The sequence below is a fragment of the Pongo abelii genome, chromosome 13 (assembly GCF_028885655.2).
Source record: "Pongo abelii isolate AG06213 chromosome 13, NHGRI_mPonAbe1-v2.0_pri, whole genome shotgun sequence".
Classification (NCBI taxonomy): Eukaryota; Metazoa; Chordata; class Mammalia; order Primates; family Hominidae; genus Pongo; species Pongo abelii.
Window position 1 is genome coordinate 104902250 of NC_071998.2, and position 25399 is coordinate 104927648.

Consider the following 25399-nt stretch of genomic DNA (forward strand, 5'->3'; position numbering starts at 1 on the left):
CAAGGGTCTCAGCAGATGAGAATTCAGGCTATTTGAATAGATTTCTCATGACAAAAATAAGACAGGTAGCAATCTCATACTAACCTTCACTTGTCCAACCACCTAGAATCAAGTCAGTTCTGCAGTTTACATTGGTGCCAAAGATAAAATAGAACATGGCGTGGTGGGGAGGTAGTTTTCATTAAATGCTCGATGAGTTAAGCTCTGAATTAACACACGAATATATTTGTTTCTGTGTGCCCCATTTTATGGGGATGCAATAATAAATTGTCCAGAGCTAACAGGGAACCTGAAAACCATACCACCGAAGGGACAATGAAAAAAACAAAGGGAAGTTTAACCTGAATAACAGAAGGCAGGGTGAAAATAGGCCCCGTCTTTAGTAACTGCTGGACCAGCACGTGAAAGCCGGATTACTTTAACATGGCTTTAGAACAGGGATTGCTGGTAACCAATCCAAGTGCCACCATGTGCCACTTCCAACCCAGTGGCAAACATCATTAATCAGTCATAAATACTTTCCCATAAAGCCAGACCAAGTCTCAGAACCCTTCTCAACACAGTGTCCCAAACTCCCTCACCCAAATTGAATGAACACACAAGGTAAAATAAAATTGTGATACTTTGCCTAGAACAATGATTGAGAGCTCATTAACATTAAGAAAAACACATTTTGCTAGACACCAAGATGGAGTATCCTGGGATGGGATGGGGGGCAGTGAGTTTCTAGAACATTATTGTTTAAGAAGAGGTTGTTTCTCTCCCTTCCTTCCCATGATGGTGTCCAGTGACAAGGTTAGCATCTGAGCTCTCATTGGTACATGGGATGCATTTCCAGTGTTGAGAGCTCAGACCTGTAGTTATATCTGACAAAGCACCTTAACAGCTAAGGATAGTGATTAGTGCTCAAAAACAGCAGGCACAAGGCCCTTCAATGCAGTGAGCGGTGCCCTGGAAATGCTTCCTGATTGCTCCCAGGAAGTTCTGCCATTTTCCGCTGCTAACCAGGTCCCAATGTCAACAGCTCTTGCCAGTACTACATTCCTTGGATTTCGGCTCATATACTACTTAATGTCCAGGTTCAGTGGTTCATCTTGTAGCACTCCTGCCCCAATGTCCAGGTTCAGTGGTTCATCTTGTAGCACCCCTGCCCCAGGGCCCTTTTGCCAGTGACTATGGGTGTCTGTGGTGAGCCTACACCCTGGCAACTTCAGTCGTGTTTCCTGCTAGGGCATATGGGAACTTCCAGCTCCTCTATGTGATAGAAAGGAACTGGGCTCTCTCTCAGCCTAATTATACCACACCTGAATTCCTTTCAGCTGCCCATGTTGGTGCAGGAGTGCTCTATAAAGGTTCTGCTTCCCAGAGTAATGAAAGATACAATGGAGCATAAGTGTATTCTCCCTTCAACTTTCCACCTGTGATATACACAAGACCTTTCTGCCACCTATTCCTTCCCTGCCCCATCCTGGGATTTCCACTGTAAAAGAGAGCCAGGACACTTGAGTCTCTTCTTGGCATATTTCCTCCTCTCTCCTCATTTTTCCTTTCCTTCCCCTTTCTCTCTGATGGGAACTTACCTTATCAATCATCATCTTCTCTGTAATGCGACTTTATGGAAAAATTGCACAATCCGAGATCATCAGGCTCTGTTCTTGATGGTAAAGAAGCATTTAGAATTTAAAGAACTTTAATTTTTCTCAACAAAACCTATCTTTTAAGCTATTGCCTCAAAACTCTAGTCTGATTTAAAGTAGAACAATGACTTTTCTGGCCTAAACTCTAGGTGGTACATACACCTGTTTCTGAAGAAATAAAGATCATTGAGTGAATGGAAAGCCACAGGACAATATGACTCATGTGGAAGGAAAAACTTGATTTTCTATCTTAAAAAGTTGTTTTCTATGGAATAACCAAAGTGTATAGGAATATTTGTGTTCAGGGATGTTCACTATAGTGTTATTTGTCATTAAAATAAAATTGGAAGCAAACTGAATGTCCATCAAAAGGGGATCAGTTGAGTTGGGGTTTTTAATGTTATAGGATATTGTTCATTCACATGGGTAAAATTTTGTATTATTAGATGAAGAAAGCACATTATAAAATAGCATATTCAATATGACTGTAAAAAAGTATATAACTGTCTATCTCTGGATGATAAAATGAGTGATTTTTAAAATGTTCTTCTTTGAGCTTTTTTATATTTTTGAAATTACTATTGAACATCTGTTAGTTTTGTGGTCAGAAACAAATGACAAATGCTCTGTTTATTTTGTGGAGAAGAAAATACAGATGATCTCTTGATGGGGATGAGAGGGCACAGAGGATGCTGTGACCATTCTAGTCTCTCCAAGTCCAGAGACTCTAGTTCTGTGATGCCCCCAACTTTGGCCTCTGGCTGTGTGGTATGATGACAGAGTGGAAAGGTCCACTCCAGGTTTGGTGGTTCCCAAGCCCTTGGACAATAACCAGTGCTCCAACAAGTACAGAGAGTGCCTGCTCCCAACAAAGCCTTCCCACTATAGCAAGACTCCAATTGATTACAGAACTATGGTGCCAAGAGAGCTTTCTGCCTGTGCTCAAGCCTTGAGTACACTGGAGCTTCAATCTTTTATGAAACAGCTTTTCATTTTTTCCTTCTTTACTAAGGGCTTTTACAAGCCACTGAGTGGTTCTTTGTGCATCAATTTTTAATCTTGTTAAGGTTTCTTTTTCCACTTGACCAATCCTCAGTTTATAAATAACACATCAAAAATTTGCTCCAATTCTTTCTGTAGGCTTTGTTTGCGTTTGTTTAAAAATGGTCTCCTATTGAGAAGGAAGAAAGTGGTGAACACATCACTGTCTGCCTGTGTCCTCCCCCATGTACAGACTTTCCATGGCTCCCTATGCCAGTCAGAGCCAGCCCAGACTTCTCCACGTAGCACTCAAGGCCTGCCATGACCTGGCCCAACCATCTTTTCTAGCTCAGTTCCTCCCATCATTCTCCCAACACACCCCAGAAGCCAGGAACAACTGCTGTTCCAGGCCGTGTTCCACCTTATAGTCTTCCTCCCTGTGCTCACCCCATGTCCTCTCTTGGGAGTGCCTGAAAAGACTTGGAGTGATTTTGATTTAACATGTTTCTGTATGGTTCTCTGTGAGTTAAGTTTCAGTTTCTGACGTACTAGATTTGCCTAGTTCCTTTGTAGATATGGCTACAGTTTAATAGAGTCTGGACTTGTGGATCAGACAGATCTGTGTTTGAATTACACTCTGTGGCATTGGTCAAGAATTGATAGCTTCATTCATCTATTCATAAAGTGGAGAGAGTAATGCCCACCCAACAGATCAGTTATAAGAATAAAATACAATTGCTTATGTAAAACTATGGAGTAATGGGCCTGGTACATAGGAAGAGCTCAAAAATTATGAAATCTGGGTCTTAGGCAATATTTGTATATCCAACTGCTTAAGTATGTTTGAAACACCTGTATGCTCACCACCTAGATTCAACAGTTGTTAACATTTTGTCATATATGCTTTATCTATCTATATCTATTCATCTAGCCATCCATTATCTACATATCTATCTGTCTGCTATCAATTTAGAGCTATGTAACCATCTCTCTCTCTTTTCTTGGGGGGTGGTGGCTGTACTACTTGAAAGAAGTTGCAGATATAATTCTTCAACACTCATGCATCTAAAAATAAGAACATTCTCTTACACAACCAAATGCCACTTTGAATCTAAGAACATTCACAATAATTCTATATTATCTAACATCAAGTCCTCATTAAAATTTCCCAATCATCCCCAAAATGTTTTTATAGTTTGCCCTTAACCAAGATCCAATTAAGGTTCACATATTACATTTGGTTGTTATATTTCCTCTGTCTCCTTTAATCTTGAACATCTCTCACCTAGGCCTTTATTGACTTTTGAAAGTATCAGGCTACTACTGTCTTGTAGAATGTTTCACATTTTGGAGTTTCCTGCTTGTTTCCTTGTCACATCATTTAACATTTTACCCCCATCTCTTGTATTTTTCATCAACTAATTGGCATAGATTATAGATCCCCCTAAAATGGCCAAGTAAAGACTTAATTATCTCATTACCAAGTTTCAGAGTAAGGAGTTGGGGTAACAGTCCCTTTTGTGCTGGCCTCTGAGTTTCCCTCTTCTCTGTCTCTTTTTCTCTCTGCTTTTCTCTCTTTTAAAGTATTCACTAAGATCTCTTGGATCTTTTTTTTCTTCTAACCATCCCTCTATCCATTCATAAATTCATCTAGGTATGATGTAACAATCCAATTTTATGATTTCCCAAGTGATTAGTTGTCCTATATCGTTTGTGTTAAAGTTCATATTTCTCCAAAGATTTGAGATTCCTCCTTTAGTAACATCAAATTTCCATGTGTAGTGGGACTATTTCTGGTCTTTTTATCCTGTTCTATTGATATATCTGTTAAATTATGTGTTAATACTATGTCATTGTAATTTTAGAGGTTTTCTTATATATTTTAGTATCTGAGAGAACTAGCTCCTCTGGCTATTGCTTTAAATTCTTGATGTCTTCCTGGCTGTTCTTGTTTGTTTTCTTATGAACTTTAGAATCAAGTTGTCTAGTTTCAGAAAAAAAGTGTTGGTATTTTTACTGCATTTGGCCTAAATTTATTATTTGTTTATTACTTTGGGGATATGTTGAGTTGTATTATCTTAAGAGTATTTATGAAGATAATCATATTATTTTTCTTCTTAGAATTGTTAATTTTTAGAATTACATTAATTTCCTAATATTGAACCATCCTTGAATTGTTGTAATAAAACTTGGCTGTATGTATTTTTTCAATGTGCTATTGGATTTTTTGATACAATTTTTGTATACTTATTGATAAGTGAGATTGGTCTGTAACTTTTTTGCACAATATTTATTGGGTTAAGGTATTAATATTATTTTCGTATATAAATGAAATTCAAAATTTGCATTATTTTTCTGTTATTTGGAACAGTTGAAATGGCATTGGGATTATCTGATTTTTGAAGGAATAGTGTAATTCCCCTCTTAAACCATGTGGACCCAGTAGTTTTATGGTTGGTTAGTTATTCCATAACTTTCTCTATTATGGATATTGGTCTACATAAGCTATTTCCCTTTGTGTCAATTCTGGTAAATTATATTTTTCCTAGAAAATCATTCCATCTAGGCTTTAAAATTTACATACACTTGATTGTACAAAGTGATCTTACTAATTTCTTCTGTTTCAATGGTTATTTCTTCCTTGTCATTTCTTATTTTGTGTATTTGTACTTTCTGATTATTTTTCATGACAAAGTTAACTGTCTATTCAGTCTGTCTATATTGTTTTTCCAAGAACTTATAAAAGTTTCCACTGTAATGCAATGTATCATTAATTTTTATGAATGTTTCATGTGCACTTGGATAAAAGATGTATTCTCTACCATCAGGGTGTAAATTTTCGTAGATATACATGAGATTTCTCTTACTGATTATGTTGTTTAGAAATTTTATCCATTTTTATCTTTTGTCTACTTCAACTTTTTGGAGTGAGAGTGGTATTTAAAATCTCTCATCATTAGTGGTTTCTATACATTTCTGTTTGCATTTCCTGTAGTTTATGCTTTCTGAAGATTGCTCTGTGTCAGGAGTCCCCAGTCCCTTGTCCGTGGCCTGTTAGGAACCAGGCTGCATAGCAAGGGGTGAATGGTGGATGAGAGAGCATTACCACCTGAGCTCCACCACCTGTCAGATCAGCAGTGCCATTAGATTCTCATAGGAGCTTGAACTGTATTGTGAACTGTGCATGTGAGGGATCTAGGTTGCACACTCCTTATGAGAATCTAATGTCTGATGATCCGACGTGGAACAATTTCATCCTGACACCATCCTCACTCCCACTGCCATCTGTGGAAGAATTGTCTTCCACAAAACTGGTCTCTGGTGCCAAAAAGGTTGGGGACTGCTGCTCTATGTTATTTGCTGTGTTGATATCCATATTGTTACATTTTCATTGTGAATTGCAGCCTGAAATTATTAAGTGTTCTGCTTTGTCTCACTTAATTTTTCTGGCCTGAATTTTACCCTGTGATAGGTCAAGGTATCAGATTTCTTTTCACCTTTCATATTTTGGTTCAATCCTTTATTTTTAGCCTTATCTACTCACTTAGTTTCTGATATGTATCTTGAAAAACAGGATAGAGTTGAGTTTTGTCTCATAAGCCAGTCTGAAAATCTTTTTATTCCGGTAGGTAAATTAAGCCTATTTGCATTTATTGATATGATTTTAGTCTTAGTTCTGTCATTTGCCATTAAAATTTTTTGTTTTGTGTTTTTATTTCATTTGGTGTTTAGAAAGGTTTGAATATTTGCTTTAGTGGTTATATTCAACTAACAGCTTTACTTAATGCTGTTAGTCTCCTTTCCTTACTTATATTAACTACTATTTGCTTTTTTGACCTTAAATGATATTCTTTGATTCTCACCTATGTAGCAATAATTAGCTTATTTTACTTTTCTCTTTTTCTCTCCCTTCCTCCTTTTTAGTCATATGATTTCAACTTTCTCAGAATATGATATTTACATACTATTCTTCCATCTTTGTGGAAATCTAAATTTTCATCATACATCTATGATTAAATGCATCCAATGATCAAAATCTGTTCTGTCAACATTTCTCCAATCATCTCCTGGTTGGAAAAAGTTCTTGTAGATTTCTTAGAAGGGACTCATGAATGCAATATTCTATAAATTTTTTATATTTAAACTATTTTTCTTAGTCTTGATATTGAAAGACAGATCAATGGACATAAAATTCCTTCCTTGCAGGTTTATTTTAACTTGAGTTTCTTGGAAACGTTACTCTATTGATGACTAGCTTTGTATGTTGCTGCTATAGTCTGAATGTGTGCCCCAAAATTTATGTGCTAGAAACTTAATCCCCAGTGCAACAATGTTGGGAGCTGGGGCCCTTGGGAGGTATTTAGGTCCCAGGAAGGGTCCTCATGAATGGATCAAAGTTGTTATAAAAGGGCTTTCCTGAGTGGGTTCACTCTCTTCTGCCATGTGAGGACACAGAGTTCATCCCTTTCTTGTCCTTCCACCTGCCACCATGTGAAGACACAGAAACAAGGCACCTTCTTGAAAGCAGAGAGCAGCCCTGACCGGCACCAATGTCAGCACCTTAATCTTGGACTTCTTAGTCTTCATGATCATGAGAAATAAATTTCTGTTTATAAAATTACTCAGTCTTAGGTATTCTGTTATAGCAATACAAACTCACTAAGACAGTTGCTATTGATAAAAGTCATGCCAAGATTATTTTATTTCCTTGGTCTTTATGTTTGAAAGCTCAGAGAGTATTTTCTTCTACTTGAATATCTAATATTTTCACTAGGGTATGACTTGGAGTTGACTATTCTGAGCAGCCTTTTCAATGTGTAAATTCATGTCTTCTTTTATTTCAGGAAAGTTCTTGAATTATAGTTTTAATTAAGGGTCCTGTTCCATTGTTTTTCTTTTTTAATTCAAGAACTCTGATGATGCATATGTTAACCTTCTTTGCCTGTCTTCAATAGCTAGTATGTTCTCTCCAGTCCTTATAACCTTTTCTTTTGGCTTTGTTTTCTTGGCTCTTTTCATTTCTGTCTTCTTGGTTGTAGCTCTTCTCCCTTGGGGTATTTTGTAATTTAGTCTTTATTTTTCATATGCTTTTATGTTTCTTTCCATTTCTCGAATCCAGCCAGCTCCTATTTCATGCCTTCCTGTTGTTTACACTGTTTATTTTTTGAGTTTTGAACTTGTCAAAAAGTGTCAATCTTTAATATCTAAATTTTATTTTTTAAGTATTTTTGCCCCTATTGGAGTGTTGTTATAGCTTTCCTGTGTCATGCCTTTGTTTGTGTATGTTTTCATCTGCTGTAATGTTTTGATTCTCATTTTCCATTTTCTTTTTAAAGTAACTTTGGGTGGATGTTGGGTTATTTTAATGTTTATTATTTTTTATTTCAGTTGGACTTTCCTAACAGATAAGCATAGAGATAGGAGGAAGGGGTTTGAGTGGCTTACTTGGTTCTAAGTTCAAAATCTCTTTCTTTTGTTGCTACAGAAAAGAACAATTCTTTAAGAAATAGGGCTTTTAATGTGACTTTTTCTGATTCTTTGATACTCCCTTGTTTGAGGAATTTTGTGGAGAGGGGTCATGTTTTTCTTTCTTTTCATCTTCAAGCCCTCAAGGGATCCCCTCCTTTCTAAGAATCTTCCCTCTTCCTGGAAGCAGCACAGTCTCAAGGCTGTCTCCTACCTGTAGTAGGAGAACCTCTTTATAGCAATCTTATTTTTGACTTCCCATAGGAAACATTTAATCTCCCAGGTCTCAGATCTGTTCTTTGTGGTGCTCTCTTACTCAGGCTGGAGAAATACCTCTCTTTCTTGGGATGAGATTGGTTTAGTGTCATCTCAATTCTACCGCTCTAGGACCTTGCCGCAGTCTTTGCCTGACCTTCTGCTGTGCTGTGCATTCACAGTCAACCTCACTGGCTTCAGATGTTTGTTTTCCCACTTAAATGTAAATGGAAGCTTCTGATGTTTTCTGACTCCTAGCTATGCTATAGGCGTGGGCCAAGAGTAATTTTATTTGCTCTGCTTTTTTGTTCTGTAAGATTTTCAGGAGGATGTATGGACAAATTTGAATCTAAGTGGCTGCCGTTATCCTTAGTAATCCTGAAGGCCAAACCTGAGTCTTTGAAATGTATTAATGAAGGTAATAATTGGTCTTAATTGGATAATAATTACCAATGCAAATATTTTTATTCCCTCAAAAGAATCACCATATCATTCATTTAACTATTTACTGAGCAACAATTATGTGCTTGTATTAGGCAAAATCTGATCCACTACTTGCTACTTGTTAAGACTCTGGGAGGGAGCTAATGCAGACATACCTTATCCCCATTTCACACATGAGATTTTCCCCTCACCAATTATTCTGCAGGCACATTGGCCTTTTCCCAATTTCTGAATGATTTATGCCCCAGGACCATTGCACAGCCATTATTTATCTGCCTGGAGCACTCTATCACTGACTTTTTTTGTAACCTTCAGACTTTAATATTACCGCTTCATTATTTTCTTCCACACTCACCTCCATTATTTGTTGTTACTATACATTGTTCAGTTCCTTTGTAGCTCTTGTCACAATTTGTATTGAGATACTTAGATATTTGGCTGTTTACTGATGTATTGTCTGTCTCTCCATTAAACTGTAAATTCTGTGAGGACAGAAATCACGTCTGTGTTCAATCTTGTCTGTGTTCAGCCACGTCAAAGTGCTGGGAACATGTAGGACTGCAACAAATATTTGCCAAATGAATGATGCCCAGAGAGGATAGGGAGTTAGCCCAAGGTCACACAGCAGGTTAACGGAGGATCCAGAATTAGAATCCTGGTCCCTCCAAGCTAAGTGGTTCATTCATTAGCGACGTTGCCTCTTCATGGAGGATGCCTTCCTCTCTCTGGGGTTAAAAGACAGATGTTCTCGCTCATTTTTGCCTCAATTTACCTTCTAAAAAATCTCCGTACTCAATGAGTATGGGGAAAACCTGATTTTAAAAATTAATTAACGTCAGACCCCAGTGTTCTAAAGTTAGCCACGAAACCCAATCTCTGTGCTCAGCTGGCAGCCTAAGGGACTGACCAGAAGGTCTCAGGGGACAGGGCAGCTGTGGTCCAGTGGCTGCAGATATTCAACCACTTCAAAGGCAACAGGACTGTATTGGGCATTTATTAGCTGCCAGGTAAGGCACTGGGCACTGGGGATTGGAAAATAAACAAGACAGACATTTCCCTGCCTCTGGTTGCTCCCAGTGCAGTCAGAATTCCAGAGCAGCGCATCGAGTGTTGTGAATGGGAAGGACCAGGGGCAGTGGAAGCCCAGAGGAGACACTAGGCCATTCTCAGGGCTCAGGAAAGAGGGCTTCCAGGAGGAAGGGACTTGAAGGATGAGGGAGTTAACCAGATGAAGGACAAAGAAGAGATAAGTGTAACAGGTAAAAGGCTAAAGAAAGGCCCAGATGCAAGAGGGATCAGAGATGATTCCAGGGGCGTGAAGATGGAACCCAGCCAATTGGCAGTGTGGTGGAATGACCAGAGAGGAGGCTGGGGCCAGGTCAGAGAAGGCCCTGGAGGCCGTGCCAGGAGTCAGGCTGTGACCTGGAGGTCAATGGGGAGCCATGACGGGGTTCCTCCGAGGAGTGACACAAATCACAGCATCTGAGTGCAGAAGGGACCTCACCTGTGATCCAGTCCCACCACCCTCTCAGCGTAGGAAGCTCTGCTGGAAGTTGCATACCTCTAGTGACAGGAAGCTCATCTCTCCGGATTGCCTATCTTGCTAGATTGCTCTGATAAGAAAAGAATTCTTCCATATAATGAGCTAAAAGCACGGCTCTAAATGCAGCTGCTCTAACACGAAGGACAGAATAAACCACAGCTGCTCTGATATTGTTCTCACTCCTGAGTTCTGTCCATCTGTCCCCACCCTTCCCACCCTTGCTTACCTTCACTCCACATTTGTGTTCTTTGCACCTCTTAGTCACCTACCAGTCACTCCAGTTCCTGGTTCTTGGTTGATGTGGAGACCCCGGTTTTTAGCTTTCTGTATCTTGGTCCCTACCCTGACCCAACCTGGGCCCTCTCTGGGTCCCAGCCCCAGATTCTCGCTTCATCTTTCAGGTTCTGCCCAGCTAAGCCCACACGACGCTGAGTTATTAAACAAATTCTGCCAAATGGAAGTATCTGCCACCAAGCACATTTCACACGGGAAAAGAGAATTTTCATCTATCAAAAGCGCATTTATTTCAAGGGAGCCTATCACTCACTGAAATTCACAGGAGAAAGAGAGTCCCAAGAAAATCAAGGGCATTTGCATTACAATCCACCTCAATGCCCAAAAATATCCCGCTGAACATGCAGAATTTCAAGGAAAACAGTATGTTTTGCTTATTTGCAGGAAAGAAATGAATGTTCAAGAGAGAGAGGGGGCTGTGGTTTAAAATCTCCAACTTGCAAAGGAAAGCGTGTGTTAACCAACGAATCACCTTTGACCCTGCAGATTTTGGAGCTGGTCATGTCGGGGTGGGCAGAGGATGCCCACACAGTATGGAGGGGAAGGCACCGTGTTTGGCGACAGACTGAAAGGATTTGCAATCCTATTGTTTGGGAACAATAGCTGACACTGAACACTTCCTTTATAACAGGTATCATGCCAAGAATTTGCCAAATATATATTTTTTATTTAGTAAGATTAAGTAAATTGCCCAAGGTCGCATGGCTAGAAAATTGCAAAGTAGGACACACAATCCTGGTTTGACTGCTTGCTGGATGATCTTAACCTTTATGTGCCTCTTCTTCCAGTTTGTTAAAAATGGAGCATGGTAAGGATTCTATCTGTGCTCCGCAAACTTGCCTTTCCAATTCTCCCTAATGGTAGAGGAAAGTGAGCAAGAACTTGACCTACACGGATGCACTCCCCACCCTTCACCTGGAAATGGGGACTAATGCCCACCATGCTTATTCCAAAGCAGAAAATATCTTTGAAGTCTTGCACTTGAGGCTAAAAATTAATGTGAGCTGTATCCTACTCCATAATACTCTGTCGTTAAGGCAAAAGAGCTTGAAATGATTCCCAACTGGGGAAAAACAAAAATCAACAGAAGATTTCCTATCTGGCTACTGAGATCATGGGGAGCTGCTCTTGATAAAAACAATAGCCGACACTGAACACTTCCTTTATAACAGGTATCATGCCAAGAGTTTGCCAAGTATTTATTTAGTCAGATTAAATAAATTGCCCAAGGTTGCGTGGCTAGAAAGCTGCAAAGTAGGACTCAAAATCAAGCTTGTGTGCCTCCGCAGCCCAGGCATGTAAACTACACACTTTATAGCACTGAGATTACCAGTGACAGGGAAGGAGGTAAAAGTGAAGAGCAGTGACATCCCATCAGGTTGGCAGCCAGGCCATTTTCCCTCTCTGTCTTAGAGTCATAATATTTTAAAAATCCTTTAGCCAGGTGTGGTGGTGGGTACCTGTAGTCACATGCTGCTTGGGAGGCTGAGGAGGGAGGATCATAGGAGTCCAAGAGTTCAAGGCTGCAGTGGGCTATGATCGCACCACTGCACTCCAGCCTGGCTGACAGAGATCTTATCTCAAAAAAAAATATATATATATATATACACACACACACACATATATTAAAAATTCAGACTTACTTGAATATGTGCATTCAGGATTTATTTTCCAAGTTATTGTTTTATGAGCCTTATTCATGATTTGTAAGAGGAGAGGCTCAGAAAGTCACTAAAGAGGTGCCATGCTGTAGCATTCTCAGGATGATCTTGGAAAAAAATTTCCATGAGGGCCCCATCCTGCTGGGAGGTCAGTTACCTCCCTCACTGAGCTCTGGTCATTCTTTTCTGTGTTAGGGAAATGCTCAGCTTCAGTGACTTCAGTGAAGAGAGCTGACTGCTGCTAAGAGCCTCGATTTTCCCCATGTATGCTGTCATTTTCATTGCACCATCTCTCTTCCCACCTTCAACTTTCACCACATTCTCAGACTTGTCTTGGGCAGTGGATAATTCGGTTTGCCTTGCAGTGGTTGTCCGAGAGTGGCCAGCCTTGAAAACTGCTAAATACTTTTAGATGTTAAATATCTGTGAACCGCATTTCTCAGTTTTCATTCATTTTTGATAGCCAGCATCCTGCCCTTCCGCTGTATAACTGGTTCATGGAGCAGTGTGGTGCTGTGGGGCTACAGATGCGAAGGAGTTTCTTTTCTCCCTTATGATGACCCCCAGTAGCAGGTGTCTTACTGACATCTCAGAAAGTCCCCCTTGTGGGTGTCGGAAGTCCAGTCCTGGTCCAAGCCCACTTGAGTCAGCGCTTTTCCCCTCTCACAACAGGCCAGACCTGTGGTTGGTGGGACTGCAGTGGACAGATGTGATTCTCTCTTCTCTCTCCCCCTTGCTCAAGCATCAGAGCTTGGGAGAAGAGAGCCGAAGACTACTTCTGGGATGCCTCTTTCTACTCTCCTTTTTGGACCTACTATCCCTGATGTTTCTCTTCTCAGATCTAGCATCCTCCCCCACCATAGTTAAAACACATGTATATCAGTGTAGTTAAGAGGGCTTTCAAAGTTACTTCCTGTTTCATTATGTATTTGTCTAAAATGATGATGAATCAAGCTATGCTATTTTTAGCAAAAGTTGTCTTTTTTTTTTTTTCTTTTGGCCTCCCCAACACACTGAAAAAAATTGAGCAAAAAACACGTCCAGGCAAATATCATTAGTGAATGATGTGATAACTAGTGAAGGCCTCATATTTTACAGGGGCTTTGATAAGAGCTCTCTCACTTAAGCTTCAATGACTGTAGGATTCAACCCATCTTCACAAATATACTTTAATTTTTTCAAGTTGACACTGTACTTGATTAAAAAATAATGTCAGGTAATGTTAAATATTCTTCAACATTATTTTACCATCCAGAAATGTTATCCAAAACCATTATTAGTAAAACAATCAAGGATGTAGCAAATGGCCAAATTATTAACACCTGTTTTACCCAAATGTATGGTAAATAAATAATGATAGTTTCTAAAAGTTTTATTGAGCGTGTACTAGAGTCAGGTCCCAAGCTAAGTACATAGTATTTCATTTAATGCTTACAAGTCTATCCCTATTTTATAGATAAGGAAACTGAAGCTAGAGAGACTAAATATTCTCAGTTTTTGTACCAGCTGTCCAAGGGGGTTGTCTTAGTCCCTTCAGGCTGCTATAACAAAATACCATAAACTAGGTAGCTTGAAAACAGTAGAAATTTATTTCTCATAGTTCTGGAGGCTGGGAAGGCCAAGATCAGGGCAGATTCAATGTCTGGTCAGGGCCCATTTTCTGGCTCACAGATGACACCTTCCTGCTGTGTCCTGGAGCATCTTATAAATACTGAAAAACAAAAGTAAAAACAATAAAGCAATGCCCCCCAATAATAGGGTATGTCAAAGGGACACAGGAGCCTCCAGTGACCAAAGCTGGGTAATCTGAACTAAAAAAAAAAGTAATATTGTATTATAACCTAAAGTATAAAATAAAAATCTATGAATCCATTCTGATACAAGTGAATGAATAAGCAAATAAATGGGAGGATTGAAAAATCTTCCATGCAGAACTCTAAATAATTTATGTAGTTATTGCTTTCTCAAGAAGGTGAAATGTAACTCCCCACTCCGGGAGTGTGGGCTATGCATAGTGACTGCCTTCCAACGAGTACAGTAGGCAAAGGGGAAGGGGAAATGAGTAACTTTGTAGTGGAGAAACCTGAAAAACACCGCCTCAGCTAGGTGATCAAGGTCAGTGTCAATAGTGATAAGTCATTGTATTAGTCTGTCTCGCATTGCTATAAAGAAATACCTGAGACTGGGTAATTTATAGAGAAAAGAGATTTGGTTCACTCACGATTCTGTAGGCTGTCCTGGAAGCATAGTGGCTTCCACATCAGGGGAGGTCTCAGGAAACTTACAATCATGGCGGAAGGGGAAGCAGGCACATCTTACATGGCCAGAGCAAGAGGAAGAGGGAGAGAGGGAAGGTGCTACACACTTTTTAACAGATCCTGTGAGAATGAACTCTATCATGGGAACAGCACTGGGGGATGGTACCAGATCATTCATGAGAAACCGCCCCCATGATCCAATCACCTCCCAGCAGGCCCTACCTCCAACATTCGGGATTAACATCCTTTTTTTTTTAGTGTAAAAATATGCACTTTTATTGTCCTATTTCTGGGGAAAAATGGTTCTACTTTCCACACTGAACCAGCAGTGGGCTTGAGTTATAATGTGTAGATTCCTTTTGGTTATAGTCACAGAAGACGCTATCAAATTCTTGAGTGTTTGACATCTCCTGGAAAGAAGCAAATTAGAAGATGGACCAATGATCTGGATTGCTTAGAATGATAACATTTACTGTAGGAGCCTAGTTGACATGCTATTAATGTTGAAATAATCATGCCTGTACTGGTCAGTGAGTTCAGTATGCTGGTTGGAATAGGAGTTCGAGACCTTTAGGTGACACGTTTGAATTGAGTTCTCATTGTAGAGTCATGGCCTTGACTCCATCAGCTGCGGTTATCTTCTTTGGTCTGAATACCTATCAGTCCTTACCAGCTGTAGCAGCCACTGCTTGGTCAAACTTTGCCACGAAGTCTGGCTCATGGAACTCCAGCTGCCTGACAAATGCATTGCACTCCTGCTCAGCCCAGCCTTGAGACCACTGATCCCAAAGACATAGCTGGCACTCAAAGATACAAGGTGGTCCATTTGCCCTAGACACACTAAGCTGCACCAGACTATTTGGCAGTAGCTGTAATTTTCCTGGCACTGCCTTAGCTACCAGGTCCTCCAGGAAATGTTCACACTGGGGACCTGACTAATTGGCAAATCAGTGAAGAATACACTTCATCTCCTGGGAGGTGATGTAAGACATTGGAGAAGGGGAAGAACTAATATCGTCTGGTACTGAGGGTAAAAGAGAAGGGAAAGATAGTGGCGTCAAAAAGGAAGATGACTCCAGTGGCATCCTCCCCTTTTCTCTCAGAAGGCACCTGAAGATTTTCACAAGAGTCCTTAGATTCCAACTACTGCTGCAGCTTCTAGGGATTACAATTTGATATGAGATTTGGGTGGGGACACTGATCCAAACCATATCAGTCATGTTAATAGTATGTACCCTTAATGTGATGTGATGAAAATGTCACTTTGACTCTGTGATTTTCCTCCCCCAAGCCTTATTCTAATTGTGAGGAGGAAAATTATATAAATCCCAATTGAGGGACATTCTATAAAATACCTGACTAGTACTCCTCAACACTGTCAAGGCCAAAAAAAAAAAAAAAAGAAAAAAACAAGGAAAGTTTTAGAAATCATCAAAGCTCAGAGGAACCTAAGGAGACATGGTAAATAAATGTAATGTGGGATTCTGGATGAGATCCTGGAACAGAAAAAGATAAAAACCAAAGAAATCTGAACAAAGTAGGGATTTCAGTTTAAAATAATGTATCAAATTGGTTCATTAATTCTAATAAATGTATCATAATATATAAAATAATAGGGAACACTGTGTGTGGAGTATATGGCAACTCTCGGTATTATCATCACAATTTTTCTACAAGCCTAAAACTATTTGAAAACCTAATTTTATTTAAAAAAATTGAACACAGCTTCAGGGACCTAGGGCACCAGAGCATAAGGTCTAACATATGTATAATTTGAGTCTCAGAAACAGAAGAAAGAGAGAACTAGGCAGAACAAAAATTGAAGAAATAATGGCTGAAATTTTCAAAAATTTGGTGAAAGATAGAAATTTAGATTTAAAAATCTGAGTGTATTCTAATTATGAATATGAAGAAAAGCACATCTATGCATAGCATAGTAAAACTGCTGAAAATATATGTATTGGCAGGTGGCAATTTATTACTTTAAAGTTTATATAGAAAATAAGAAATACTAAAAATGATAAAAAGCAAGAAAAGGAGGAAATAATCCAAGCACAAAAATTAATAAAATTGAGAAGAAATATATAATAAAGATTGAAGAGGCTATATAAGAAAACCTCTGGCAACCAATGAAGAAAAGGGAAGACACAAATACAAAATATTATAAATATAAAAGAACAATAGCCACAGATGTAACAGTACCACAAATAACTTTTTGCAAAGAAAATTAAGTGCTTAAATGCAATGGACAACTTCCTATTAAAGTGTTATTATCATTGAATCAAGAAGAATAGAAAACTTGAGTAGTTTATTGCATTTGAAGAAAGGGGATCAGTAGTTTAAAATATATTTATCTTCAAAACGCCCATCCTACACAATTTAAGCGATGAGTTCTAACAGTCTGTCAAGTAACAAACAATTTCAACCTTCCACAAACTCTTCCAGAAGCTAATAGATTAAGAAACGCTCATCAATTCATTTTATGAAGCTACTAAGTCCTTGATGCAGAATAGACATGCACACCATGAGGAATGTAAGTTACACACCATTCTCATTCATTAATATAGCTGCAGAAACAAAAATATTTGCAAACTGTATGTGTATATGTATATAAATGTATATAATCATTATTAAATTGGTTATATCTCAGGAATACAAAGATGGTTCACATTAAAGGAGAAAACTCATGGTCATCAGCACACGCAGAAATCATCTGAAAACATTTAACGGTCATTTGTATTTTTAAAAAATTGGGAAAGAAGAAACGGAATTTTCTTAACTTGATAAAGAGATTAAAAACATACAAAAATATACAGCAAACATTATATTTAATAGGAAAATGTTAGGAGAAATTGATTTAAATTCAGGAAAAGGCAAGGGATCCAACAGCATAGCTTCCACTCAGCATTGTACTGAAGACTCTAGCCAACCCTTTAAGACAGGCAAAAAAAAGGTAAAAGGTTTGGAAAGGATGAAATAAAATTTGTAGCGTAAATTATTATAGATTAAGACAACATAAGAGACTCTTCAAATATTATAATTAACAAATTTTGCAAGGTTTCTGGATATAAAGTTCAAAATTTTAAACTCATTCAGTTTCTGTGCACCAGTCACAGATACTAGAAAATGAAATTTTAAAGGTTTGTGATACCTTAAGGGACATAAGAAGCATAAGAATAAATCTAACCAAATATGAGCATAGCATTTGTGAAGGAATGTTTAATCCTTTATTGAAAAAAGTTAGAGATAAATCTAAATAAATGGAGATATATACCATGTACATAGATAAGAAAACTCAATATTATAATACTGTAAATTCTCTATAAATTAATTCATAAATTTAATGTACTTCCAATTAAAAGCTTTATAGTATTTTGTGGAGCTTGACACATTGATTCTAAAAATTTATAGCAAAAAGCAAAGAGCCATGATAATTAAGATGAGTTTAAAGAAGAGCAAGGTTGGAGGGATTTGTTCTGGTGTAGGTATCCAGTCTTCTTATATGGCTACAGTAATTAAGAGTGTATTTTCTGGCAGGTACGAATAAATTAGTGAACACAATTGAGAACTCAGAAACAGACCAATGATTACACGAAACCTTACTATGTAACAGTTGACAGTGCAGATCAGCAGGGAATAATAGGGTAATAATTTAACAAATGGTGCTAGGACAATTGGTAATGCAATGAAAAGAATCTGATCTCTATCTTGCACTACAAACAAAAACGAAATTTTAGGGGGATTAAAAACCTAACATAAAAAAAGAAAAAACTGAAAGCTTTATAAGAAAATGTAGAATATTTTTATGAACTCAGAATAAGGGAAGGCTTCGTGTTTTTTTTTAACTTAATCCCAAATGTGATAGTATAAAAGAGGGTTTCTTAAACAAGAAAAAACAAGGCATCATCTATGAAAGAACTGATTGATTCAACTACATTAAAATTTAAAACTCTTATTCATCAAAAACACTGTAAAAAAGTAAAGACAATGCATGTATGCCCATAAAAGAATTAGTATACAAAATATATAAAGAACATCTATACAACATTTGTCAATATAACACAATATGAAAAAAAAATTGTGAAGCATAGGAAGAGGCAATTTACAAAGGAGGCTATTAAATGAACAATAAATATATGAAAAGATGCTAAACTTTATTAGATATCAGAAAAATGCAAAACAAGACTACAATAAGTGACCGTTTTACCCTGTCAGCTTGGCAATAATTTAAAAGTCCAACAATATCAAGTGCCAGGTATTGTCTATTTGCCCCTCCAGATCCACTCCCCACCCTTCTCTGTACAGAAAATGGAAAATGAAAGGACCATGAATTTGGGATTTGTTTCCCTGGTTCCCTCCCTGCTTTGCCTAGGGCTGATGATGGCTGTGATGCTCTACTGAAAACTACAGCTCTTGTTAAACATCCATTCCCACAGGTGCATGTCTCTTAAGTTCCAGTAACACTCCCATGCCTACCAATTCAGGCCTGGGAGTGTCAATGACTCCTCATTGTGGATGCTTTACCAACTCTTGTTGGTTCCTTTACCTCAGTTCACAACTCTGAAAAAAAAATCCCTTCATTAAACTCTCTTTAATTATCCCATTTGAGTGTGTCGTCTTTCCTACCAAGACTGCTTAATATACTAGGTACTGGCAGGAAGGTGAAACAGTAAGAACCCATATACCACTATGAGAGTGTGAATTGGTGCAAGCACCTTAGAGAACAATTAGACAGTATTTAGAAACTTGGAGATGTGCATACTTCATAAACCAGCTATTCCATTATATAAGCTGAGAAAAATGATCTCTGCATGTTAGGAAACATATGAGAATTATCTTCACAGTAATGTTGCTGATAGCAAAAAGTTAGAGATAATCTAAACATCTATCAAGAGGAAAAGGATAAATACTAGAATGGCCACATAATGTAATGCTATTCCATAGTGAATATTAGTGAACCAGGAGTTATATTAATATGCATTGACATGGATGAATCTCACAAACATATTTTTATTTTTTATTATTTTTAAGCTCTGTTGGACTTGACTCACATTTTTAAGGTAACGAGAGCAAACAACAAAAAAACACACAAAGAATGGTACTATAAAGCTTTAAAACATGAAAAACAATACTAATTACTGCCCAGAAACACAAAATATATATAACAAATTTATGAAGAAATTGTATGGGAATGATAAATATGAAATCTAGAATAGTGGTTACCTCTAGGAGGGAACAAGGTGAAGTGATTCCAGGACATATAAAAAGAGGATTTAGCTGTGTTGGGAATATTTAATTTCTTAAGGTGGAAGATGTATAAGTATACATGGTATTATTTTTAAACCTTCTTGTAGGTTTTGGATATTGCATATACATTTTAAATTTTAAATAAAGAAGACAAAGTTTATTAATAAGATAGATTGTTCACATGAGGCTGCAATGTAGTTAGGAAAAAATGAGAGAAATACATTTAAAGCAAGTTTTAAAACCACGCATATAATATGCTAGCATTTGTATGTGGTCGTGTATGTTTAAATTATCTCTGGAAAGATACACATGAAACTGTTAATAGTGGCTCTTTTGGACAAGGGGGCTCAGTGGATGGGGCAGCATTTTTAGATAGGTTTTTATGTCTTTTGAATTTTGTATCATAGGCATCTATTATCTATTCTTAAAAAATAAAATGGGCCATCTGCAGTGGCTCACGCCTGTAATCTTAGCACTTTGGGAGGCCGAGGTGGGCAGATTGCCTGAGCTTGGGAGATCGACACCAGCCTGGGAAACACGGTGAAACCCCATCTCTACTAAAATACAAAAAATTAGCCGGGCATGAGGGCATATGCCTGTAGTACCCGCTACTCGGGAGGCTGAGGCAGGAGAATTGCTTGAACCAGGGAGGCAGAGGTTGCAGTGAGCCAAAATCGCGCCACTGCACACCAGTCTGGGTGACAGAGTGAGACTCCATCTCCAAAATAAAATAAATAAATAAAACGTTTGAAAATAGCCTATTGTCTTCTATTGACTTGGTGAGAAATCTCATCATCCAGCCACTCTACACCAGCTCACCAGCATTGGTGTTTAAAACAGGAGAGAGTATGGTGTCCAGCAGTCATGAGAGAGATTGCATGGCCCTCAAAACTGAAAACATTTACTATCTGGCTCTTTAGAAAAAGGCTTGTCAACCCCTGACTTAGAAGGATGTGGATATGAGAGACGAGGGTAAGAAAAGTGTCAAGAAAGATGGCCAGGCTTTGAGTTTGAGTTATGACCTGAGATGGTTGGAAGATGCTCATTGAGCTAGAGCATACAGGAGGCAGACAATTGTAGTGAGAGGGGTGGGGAGGAAAGGAAGTAGCTCTAGAAGACTCTAAGTGTTTTGAGTTTGAGATGCCATGGGATGTCCAATTAATGATGTCATTAGGCAATTTGTTATGTGGATCAGGAGTCATCGAGAGGGATCAGAGCTGGAGATTCAGAATTGGGAGTCATTGGCATAGAGCTGGGGCATGAAGGAGATCATTGAGGCAGTGGGAAGAGATGATCCCAGGAAAATCACAGCTCTTTAGATGGAGTGAGGGGAAGAATTGAAAAGGAGACTAAGGAGAAGTGGCCAGAGAATTAGGAAGAAAACCAACAGAGTATGGAGTCACCGAACCTAGGGACAGAATCTTTCTAGAAAAGAAACAGGTCCACATATTGAATGCTGCTGAGAAGGGCTGATGAGTGAATATGCCTGGTGATCTTGATGAGAATATCTGGTGAAATAGTGGGATTCTAGTGAGATTTTGGTGATCAGAGAATGAGAGAAAGGATATTCCAGGCTGAGGGGACTGAATCAGCATAAAAAGCGACCCAGCACAGAATAAACCATGTCTAGGGAATGGAGAAGAGAGAGCTGGAGAAATTCCAATTCCAGGAGGAATTCCAATTTCAGGAGGTTGGATTATATTCTGTAGACATTAGGGAACCAAGGCAGATGTTGAGCACAGGAGTGTAATTAAGAGTAGATAAACATTTCTTTAAAAGAAGACTGCCTGCATGGCTCCTGTCTGGGAATACTGAGATTTTGCCAGGTTTCTTTGAAGATTAGTGTTTAAAGAACTAGGACCCAGTGGCTCTATCAGTCCTGAAGATTGAGCAGGGGAAGAATTCATTTCATGTGATTACATAGAACGAAGCCATTTCCTGATACACCTACACTTGAGAGTTGGGGAAATGGGATGTGGAGGATATGGGTACTAGTAATTCTGATGAGGATTTAATTAAGAACTCAATTTTCCCAGACTTCCAGTACTTGACTGCCTGATGTTTCTTTAATGGGAACTGTTGATATGTTCTAATTATGGCGGGTTATTTATGGGATCAGGTCTCATCTGTCTGCTCAATTATGTTTTGTTTGGGAGATCTGCATTCTTTTACGACTCTAGTTCTTAAGTGAGTCTATTGTCTTCCCCAAAGACACACTTAGTCTGGGGACCTCTCATTTGTGGCTTTTCCTCTACCAGAAATCCCACCACCCTTTTCCTTTCTCTTCTATTCATTGATAAACTCTGAAGCTATAGGGAAGGCAACTCCTTTCTCTCATATTCACAGCGCTATCTGTGGCTGTACTCTTGTCTGGCCCTGGATTTGCCCTGAAGACTCAGCTTAAAGGCTTCCTTTAAATTTTTGAGACAGGATTCTTTAAAATTATCTGAGTATTAGATGTCTTTGAAATTCTGAGAGAAGTACAAATTCCAGTTGCTCAGAGTCAAGACACACATTCGATAGTCTAAATCAGAAATGACTTACTGAAGTTTCTTCATGGAACAAAACTTCTGGTTCACTACTTTGGAGATATTCTCATAAATTACACTGGGTCCTAGAAAATGTGTGCTCCCATGGACACAAATTGAGGAACAACAGACATTGGGACCTACTTGAGGGTGAAGGGTGGGAGGAGGGAGAGGATAAAAAAAAAAAAAAAAAAACCATTGGGTACTAGGCTTAGTACCTAGGTGACAAAATAATCTGTACAACAACCCCCATGATGACACAAGTTTATCTATACAACAAAGCTGCACATATACCCCTGAACCTAAAATAAAAGCTAAAAAAAAAAAAAAAAAAAAGAAAATGTGTGTTCCTTCTAGATCTGGAGCATCTTGAAAGCAAGGATCATTCTATTTATTTGTGCTCTGGGAAAATAATTTTAATAGCAGAGAAGGAACTGTATTTTGAAAACTGCTTGGGAAAGCCTCTTGGAGGAGGAAATTGAGTCCATAAGAACATTAGCTGGAAGGAGACCTCAAAACAAGCTAAAAATTCTTCATAAGGAACAAACAAGAATTTTGATTTGGCAGAGAATAGAGAAGGGGAAAAAAAGAGAGTAAAGAGAGAAAAGAAAAAGAAAGATGGAAACCTGGCATCATGGCAAGAGGCTGTAATATGGTTTGGCTGTGTCCCCACCCAAACCTCATCTTGAATTGTAGCTTCCATAATTCCCACATGTTGTGGGAGGGACCTAATGGGAGATAATTGAATCATGGGGGTGGTTTCCCCTCTTACGAGATCTAATGTTTTCACAGGGGTTTCCTCTTTTGCTTGATTCTTATTCTCTCTTGCTTGCCGCAATGTAAGATGTGACTTTCACCTTCTGCCATGATTGTGAGGCCTCCCCAGCCACGTGGAACTGTGAGTCCATTAAACCTCTTTTTCTTTATAAGTTACCCAGTCTCAGGTATGTCTTTATCAGCAGCATGAAAATGGACTAATACAGGCTGGAAACTATGGAAGAGAGTGACCCATGAAAAATTTCTAGTGGTGAAGTGGCCAAAAGACTTCAAGTGACCAGGGATGTCAGTTTTCAGTGTGAAGTTCCTGTGATGTTGTAGTGTAAATGCCCTCCTTCACACCTAAACCACAAGTCATAGTCTTCTATTTACATAAATGACCTGTGTGGGTGATCTGGGGGACATCAAGAAAATGGAGCTGGTTGCAACTCAAGATAAGATTAGTTGGAAGAGGCAGAAATACAGAACCAGAGGAGGAAGCATCTAAAAACCTTTGGAGATATTGGGAGGGGCACTGGGTTTTACTCTGAGTATCAGTCGGAATAGGAAACTTTATGCTGCGGTAATAAAGAACCTCCCCAGTGCCAATCTAAGTGAGCCACAACCACAAATGTTTATTTCTCACTATGCTGTCATCAACCTGTCTTCACTTTGGGATTCAGGCTGATGGAGTAGCTCTTATCTGGGACATTGCTGATCAATAAGGCAGAGGAAAAAATGAAGGTGATGAACCACACATTGACTTTTCAAGTTTCCTTCCAGCAATCTCACTCCTAATCGTGTTTAATTGGTTAAAGAAAGACACCTGGCCATGCCTGAGTTCAACAGGGTGGAATGTGCTCAATGCCACAGAAGAGGTGCCAACCATGGTGAACAGACACACACCCTACCACACGTTCTATCTTGGCTGTGGTTTGAACTGAAGTTTACTTAAATCTTAAAGGATAAAGTAGTAACTTAATACTTAGTAAATAAGTACATAGCATGTGGGGTTTTTGTTTGCTTTCTCCCTGACCATCCACACTGTTTCAATTTATTGGAGAAATGCTCAACCCTGTACTATCCTTGTTTGTGGGGCCTAGAAACTTGTTTCCAGGAAAGGTGCCTGGAAGTCAGATCTTTGGCTCAAATTGACTATGTAAGGATAGAGAAACCAGGATGCTTCTTTTCTCTGCAGACCTCCTGGCCTGGTCCATGACCATAGCTCAGTCCTTAGGACACTGTGATCTGGACCAGCCCTAGGACACTGTGGGGTGTAGAAGCAGTGATTTCCCTGGCTCCAGTCAACAATTTCACAGGTATCTCTCCATGGTTAATGTATGATAGACTATAGCTATGCTTGTTTTCTTCCAACAGAATGAGATGTGGGTACCACCTTGAAGGATACTGCAGTCTTGCCAGGGAGAAAAATAAAACCAAATATAAGGCAAACCATGGTCACTGCCAAAATAGGGATCCAAGAATGCTATGTGAGGCCTGTGCCAGGGAAACCACAGTTAAGGCAGCAGGGACAGCTTCCTGGGAGTGGATGACATTGAAATGTCTCTGGATGGGCATTGAAGGATGGAGAAGGGTTTTCAAATTTAGTTCCATTGTTAATAATTTTAAAATAATCCAATTTCACTATAGAAAATTATATCTGAAGAAGAAAAATGTTAATAATTTGGAGTATACCATTCTGGACACTTCTTATATGTAGACTATTTTATAAAACTGTGATATTATTATGTTATTTTGTAAACTGGATTCCTTCTAGCATTATAAGTTGACTCTTTCCATAACAATAAACATGCATCTACGTTATTTTGAATTGTGACCTAGATATTCTGTTTGGATACATGAAAATTTGTGTAAACAATGTTCTATTGGGGTATACTCAGGTGGCTTCCAACCTTGTGATGAGTGATGAGTAATGTTAGACATGCACATCCACAGTTACTACAAAAGGATCAGTTCCTGGAAGGCAAATTGCAGACTCCTAGGGCATGTACTATGTTAAGACTTTTAAAGACCATAGACTGTTTTTCCAATAACCCCCACCAAAAAGAAAGAGAAAGAAACAAGGAAGGAAAAAGAAAATAAAGACTGTAGGCTGTCAAGTTCCAACAGATGAGATTTTAAGTGGAGCTGAAGGTATGAGTGGTAGAAATGCATGCTGGAGGATGGGTATGGCATAAATGAAGGTATGAGAGCAGAAATAGAGCATGTGTTTCAGTATTGCTAATCTAGAGACAAGCAGAACATCATTTCAGTCCACACTGGTCATCATGAGATCAAGTCAGTGGGGGGAACTGTCTCCCGTTCAGGC

The 25399-nt window shown here is 38.7% G+C and overlaps 1 protein-coding gene and 2 long non-coding RNA genes across 3 annotated transcripts in view; 1 reads left to right on the forward strand and 2 right to left on the reverse strand.

Annotated features, from left to right (window-relative positions):
* The window catches only part of LOC134759797 (uncharacterized), a 148074-nt gene that overhangs the window by 38268 nt on the left and 84407 nt on the right, over nt 1-25399 (forward strand). The gene's annotated exons all lie outside the window — the stretch shown is intronic.
* Nucleotides 13849-25399, reverse strand: part of LOC129047990 (uncharacterized) — a 32227-nt gene continuing 20676 nt past the window's right edge. The window contains exon 3 of the long non-coding RNA XR_008509945.1: nt 13849-13992. This is a non-coding gene — a long non-coding RNA (uncharacterized LOC129047990). The remainder of the gene's footprint in view (nt 13993-25399) is intronic.
* On the reverse strand, nt 15033-15625 carry LOC100445986 (uncharacterized protein C14orf119 homolog). The gene is given in 1 exon segment (XM_009244773.4): nt 15033-15625. A coding segment is annotated over 1 exon segment (426 nt). The 5' UTR covers nt 15625; the 3' UTR covers nt 15033-15198.